Source organism: Nansenia antarctica, assembly GCF_963989245.1.
Source record: "Nansenia antarctica genome assembly, chromosome: 9".
Taxonomy (NCBI): Eukaryota; Metazoa; Chordata; class Actinopteri; order Argentiniformes; family Microstomatidae; genus Nansenia; species Nansenia antarctica.
In genome coordinates this window covers 2,559,223-2,565,475 of record NC_137679.1, presented here as the reverse complement: position 1 = coordinate 2,565,475, position 6,253 = coordinate 2,559,223, and the positions used below count along the sequence as shown (strand labels likewise).

General features: G+C 46.3%; 1 protein-coding gene across 1 annotated transcript in view; it reads left to right on the top strand.

Annotated features, from left to right (window-relative positions):
- Window positions 1-360: 360 nt before the first annotated feature.
- LOC308165041 (uncharacterized protein) overlaps window positions 361-6,253 on the top strand; it is a gene marked incomplete at both ends in the record, with an annotated part of 15,149 nt that continues 9,256 nt past the window's right edge. Inside the window, 3 exons of the mRNA XM_080539142.1 lie at window positions 361-550; window positions 1,182-2,548; window positions 4,274-4,469. Coding sequence (XP_080395268.1) covers window positions 361-550; window positions 1,182-2,548; window positions 4,274-4,469 — 1,753 coding nt within the window. The remainder of the gene's footprint in view (window positions 551-1,181; window positions 2,549-4,273; window positions 4,470-6,253) is intronic.

Sequence of the window (6,253 nt, the reverse complement as noted above, 5' to 3'; positions counted from 1 at the left end):
CGGCCTCGTCCAATCACGGCAGTCTTCCACGAGAAAGGGCTTGTTTATTATAGAGTCGTGTTGCAATCGTTTGACATTCTCACTCACTTCTTCTACTACAACAACCACAACAACACGCTTTATTAAAGACCGAAAACATGGAGACTATTATCCACATCAACATTCTGGTGACTTACTACTAGAACCGAGAGACTACATACTAATACTCTACAGCTGGGAAAATGAAGCCTTTACAATTACATACTGTCAGAGCGCTGTCTATATATAAGAGTAATATATTTGTTCTGGACAAGGACTACCAGAACACGTGAGGAGCGACCCCCCAGGACTGTTACTGGACCTGATCATCCCGGGGTGGAGATGGCAGAGCAGGGTGTTGGTTCTATGGCAGAGGAGGGTGTTGGTTCTACCAGGGGTCCGGACCGGGCTGAGATGGAGCGCTTCGGCGGCGGGGGGATGGCGCTGCTCCCCTGGACCAGGCAGATGCTGGGGGTCGTGTGGGAACAGCTGCGGGTCTTAGCCCATGTCATCTACTATAGTTTCTTAGCAGGTAATTTGATATGGCACCGGTTCCTGTAATAATAATAATAATAATAATAATAATAATAAGAAGAAGAAGAAGAAGAAGAAGAAGAAGAAGAAGAAGAATAACTTTTTATTTGTTTAGCGCTTTTCCTGCAAACGTTGTTTGTAGACTTGTGCATGTTTGTGTAAGGCTTTATTATGTCCCTATAATAATATGGTCGGCGGGGTTTGTAATTGTTTTGTTATGAATGTTTATTTGTCGTCAGTTAGCAACCAAAGTAATTTAAAAAAAAGTATGGGCTACTTCACTGTCATTTAAGTTACATTTGGTATGACGAGCACATTAGGCTACAAATACAGGTTATAAACTGTCTAATCACAGTTATTTATTCATTTTCGAGTTTTCGTATAAACGAAAAAACTAATTTCAGCGTCTTTGAGCCTCGGAGCGCTATAGGCGCTATAGGACCCCAATTGAAATAAGCCAGTGGCTTTCTTGGGTTTTTATCCTTTTAGTTGACCTTGTATGTACTTTCATGTACCTACTTCTGCAAATCTTCTAATAAAGTTTTCAATCAATCAATCAATATACATTTAATGAATTATTATTTTTTTATTAAAATTGTGCTTCATATTTCTCCTCCGTCTCTCTCAAGTTTTCCAGATGTTCAGGTTCGAGGTCCACCTGCGCATCACGGACGAGACGGGCCAGCGCGTCCAGCACCTGAGCACGGCGGCGAACCCGAGCGAGTCCTCCTTCCTGTTCTCCTCGCTGTTCGACGGAGACAGCGGCGTCATGGTGGCCGGGGGGTCCAACCCTCTGGGGTCCGACCCCTTCCCCGGGAGCTCCCAGGCCCTCCTGACCAGCCTCCGGGCAGACGAGCTCTGCTGCGGCCTAGTGGACGACTTCGTCTCCCGAGCCACGGAGTGTTTCCCCGAAAACGACGACGGAGGACATCATCATCATCACCACCACCCGAGCTGGAAGAAGTTGGGCTTCCCTGGAGACTGGAATGTATTTGTGACGACCACCGACAGCGGCTCCAGTTCAGACGAAGCCAGAGTGTTCGACCAGTTCAAACCCAAACATCATGGCACTGTTGAAAAAGACGAGAAGAAGTTCGAAGAGTTCGACAGCGAGGAGAGCAGAGCACTCTGGGAGTCGCTGTCCACATGCAGCGACCCCTACAACCCCCTCTATTTCTCCGCCAGCATTTCAAGCCGCTCCAATATGGGAAAAACTAACAAGGAAAAAAAGCTGGATAATAGCAGCAGCAGCAGCAGCAGCAAGCTTGAATGTAACTCACCCAACAAAGTCAACAACGAAGAACTGAAAGGGTCTCAGCAGGGCCTGGGGTTCTGGTGCAGTCGCTCCGACAGCGAGAGTAGCTGGGGCAGTTCTGACGGCGGCTCGTGCCCGGACGTGGACAAAGAGGAGAACGAGAGGCTGTGGGAGCTGTTCTCCAGCCCCGCAGACCCTTACAACCCCCTGTGCTTCTCCGCGTCTACAGCCAGCTCCTCAGCAGCAGCCCCCCACACAGACAGGGCCTTCACGCCCTCCCCCGAGGCTGAGCAGGACAAGGCCTCACGCCCCCCCGCGGCGTACTGCACTGACTCAGACACGGAGGAGAGGGACAGCACTGGCCCGTGCTCGTCCGAAGACGACGAGGACAAACATCTCTGGAGGTCCCTCTCCCAGAACAACGACCCGTACCACCCGCTCAACTTCCGAGCCTGCCTCCAGACCACCTCCCCTAGAACCACCGACCCACCCACACTCCAGGCTAACTACCCCACACAGAGTTCACACCACCAGGCCAAGCAGACAACGGACATTGCGGCCAAAAGCCTCCAGAGAACCAGGGAGCCGCCCCCCACCAAGCCCCCCTCCTGTCTGCCCAAGGAACACTTGAAGCAGCATCGCCACCCGTCCACGACCCTCGTACCCTGGAGGCGTGCGGAGGTCAAAGGGTCAGCTACAGTAGTCACGAAGGAGGATGAGGAGAACACACCACAGAAAAAGGTTATTATTATACTTGTATGTGAATGAATGCTCTCACTCTATGAATGTAGCTAGTTCCCTGAAAACATCACTCTGATTCTACCATAAAACCCATTCACAACAACAACAACAACAACACGTGATTATTATAATTAAGCTTTAAGAAACAGGGCATTATCACCCACAGGGCATGCTAAAGACATGTGATTAGGAACTATAAAATCACAGTTGCTGTACTTTAGCTAGTACTGTAGTTTATGGTTATTTTTGAACTATGCTCGCATGATGACACACATCCTAGCACGAACACAATGTGCTGCTCTGCTCACCCAAGCCCTTGTTTGGCTGGCGTTGGCTAGCAACAGCAGAGGTCGTCATGACTAACCCGGTCATGTGACCCATGTGACACAACAATCAACAGAGTTCCCTTACAATACACATGGTGTAACTGGTGATAAGTGTTGCATGAGATCACCAAGTCTGTCTGGTCACAAAGTCTGTTTGCCAACACTGCAAATCTTCCAATATATATACACCTAAACATATAATACAGTTTCAGGAAAGCAGGGTTCCCGTGACGGGTCCTTGAAATCCTTGAAAGTTTGTGAATAAAAAAAAATCAAGGTCTTAAAAGTTTTTGAAAATAGACATGGGTCATTGAAAGTGCTTGAATTACCCCCTCTCTCTCTAAAATAAATAAATATATACATATTTTTTTTACTTAGCTCGTCAACAAGTAAATAAGTCTCTGTATTGCTTAACTTTACACATATTTCACAATATGTTGTTTTGCTGTGCTGTGGTAGAGAAGGCAAGAGACCATCTCGTGTTCACACATTCAAGCCTCTCTTTTTAATTGTTGTCTGTGAGCGGATAGTTCCTATTATATAAACTCTCATCTAGATCTGTCTCAAACTATGCCGTGTTGGGTCCTTCAATTTGAGGGAATTGAGTCTTGAAAGTCCTTGAAAGGTTCTAGAATGGGATGTTTCAGAAGGTGTGGGAACCCTGGGAAAGAATCACCGTCATGGACATTAGTATGACTCCTCATTTTCTGATGTAATACTAATATTTGTCCTGTATGAGCTCTGAGGATTGTCTGGATTGCCTAACTTGACCCATTTTTACAGTATGTCATTTAATTCCGCTTTGCAAGACTATAATAATAATAATAATAATAATACATTAGACTTATATAGCGCTTTTCTAGACACTCAAAGACGCTTTACAAACCGAAAAGACCGAGTAGTAATAATTAAAAGAAACAAAAAAAGAAATAAAAGAAAGTATAGGGGTCTTATTCATTTTGAGATTACTAAATCTAAATCTAAGTGTCTTTGTAGGACAATCTACTCTGTGTGCTGCAATTACACCTAGATTTCGGGCGGAGAAGCGGCGAACAAGCAACGCCAGCGTCCTCTCTCGACCGGCATTTTTTGAAAAGCAGACTTTGATGTGTGTGTACCTGTTTGTGTGTCTAACTGATCTGTGTGTGTCTAACTGATCCGTGTGTACCTGTTTGTGTGTAACTGATCCGTGTGTACCTGTTTGTGTGTAACTGATCCGTGTGTACCTGTGTGTGTGTAACTGATCCGTGTGTACCTGTGTGTGTCTAACTGATCCGTGTGTACCTGTGTGTGTGTGTGTGTGTGTGTGTGTGTGTGTGTGTGTGTGTGTGTGTGTAACTGATCCGTGTGTACCTGTGTGTGTGTAACTGATCCGTGTGTACCTGTGTGTGTGTTCCAGGTGCGGTTCTCACCTCTCGTCCAGGTCCACGTGATGCGGACCTGGCTCTTCGCTCGACAGGCCTCCCGCAAAGGATTCTGGGAGGAGCGGGCCCGCGACAGAGACCGCTTCCAGAGGAGGATCCAGGATACGGAGCAGGCCATTGGTTACTGCTTCAGCCAATCACACAGAGAGAAGACGCAGGCCTATTTGGACAGCATGTCAACATCAGCCACACCCCAAGAACTCTGAATATTCACTGTTTACTTTTCTATTGAGAACTTTGAATTGGTTGCAATGCAACACTTGTTTTACTATGGCAATATGAATGACACGGGGGTGGTTTGTTAGGCCGATACGGCCTGGTGTGTGAACTCAACAACCTGTACCTCAGCACTGGGGGGTGGTTTGTTAGGCCGAGACGGCCTGGTGTGTGAACTCCACAACCTGTACCTCAGCACTGGCCTGGTGTGTGAACTCAACAACCTGTACCTCAGCACTGGGCCAATACTTGTACGACTGTTGCACTGATTTCATATTGAATTTCCTAATTTATTAACCTCAGCATTAATGTTATGTAATGTTGTTTTTGTACGCCTTATTCTTGCCCTATGGTGCTTGTTATTTTTTCACAGATTATTTAGTGTTTGATTTAAATGTCAGATTTAAATGTCAGATTTAAATGTCTTAATCAAAAGATTTGTGGTGTGTTTAGAACCTTAAAAGGTCGTTAGCAGATGGTATGTGTTATTATACCGTGTTTGATCAATAAAATCTGTTGTTTCACACCATATTCCAAGTTGAAACATGTTTTTTTTTATTACTGAATACTATTACTATACTACATACTATTACAGATGAATCGATTTTATTTAAAATTGCCTTTCTCAAACTCAAGGACACTGCAGAAAAGAAGAGAAGCAGGCAGCTATACGGGATAATAATAATAATTATAATCATAATAATAACTTTTATTTGAATAGCACTTTTCCTGCAAACGTTGCAGCTCAAAGTGCTTAATAAATTATTATTGAATTATTTTTCAATACAGTGGAGAAGCCAGCATTTAATGACATGCTATACTCTTTTGATGGCCAATACGAGTTGCCTAGTAAGACTTACATCTCCAAAACTGCCATTCCAAAATTACGATAGTGATAGGCATAGTGTTAGTCAGGACCCATGCCATGCTGTAGGAAGGCCAGTCTGCACAGATGGGTCTTGAGTCTGGTCTTGAATGTACTGAGAGTATCAGAGCATCGGATGGCTGGTGGAAGGGTGTTCCGCAGCTTGGATGGCTGGTGGAAGGGTGTTCCACAGCTTGGATGGCTGGTGGAAGGGTGTTCCACAGCTTGGATGGCTGGTGGAAGGGTGTTCCACAGCTTGGATGGCTGGTGGAAGGGTGTTCCTCAGCTTGGGTGGCTGGTGGAAGGATGTTCCTCAGCTTGGATGGCTGGTGGAAGGGTGTTCCTCAGCTTGGATGTCTGGTGGAAGGGTGTTCCTCAGCTTGGATGGCTGGTGGAAGGGTGTTCCACAGCTTGGATGGCTGGTGGAAGGGTGTTCCTCAGCTTGGATGGCTGGTGGAAGGGTGTTCCTCAGCTTGGGTGGCTGGTGGAAGGATGTTCCTCAGCTTGGGTGGCTGGTGGAAGGATGTTCCGCAGCTTGGATGGCTGGTGGAAGGATGTTCCTCAGCTTGGATGGCTGGTGGAAGGATGTTCCTCAGCTTGGATGGCTGGTGGAAGGGTGTTCCTCAGCTAGGATGTCTGGACAGCTTGGCCCTGTTAAGAAACAACTCATAGCTTCTTTAACCTAGATTACTCACCTAGATTACTCTTGTAGGCAGTAGGAGCGACAGGGTGTTGAACATGGTCTGTATGGAACTACAGGGTGGTGAACATGGCCTGTATGATAGGGGGTCAAACAGACCCGAGGATCCTGTACCTCCTGAGTCTCTTAGATGGTAGGGTCAGGGTCAGGGGTCAAACAGACCTGAGGATCCTG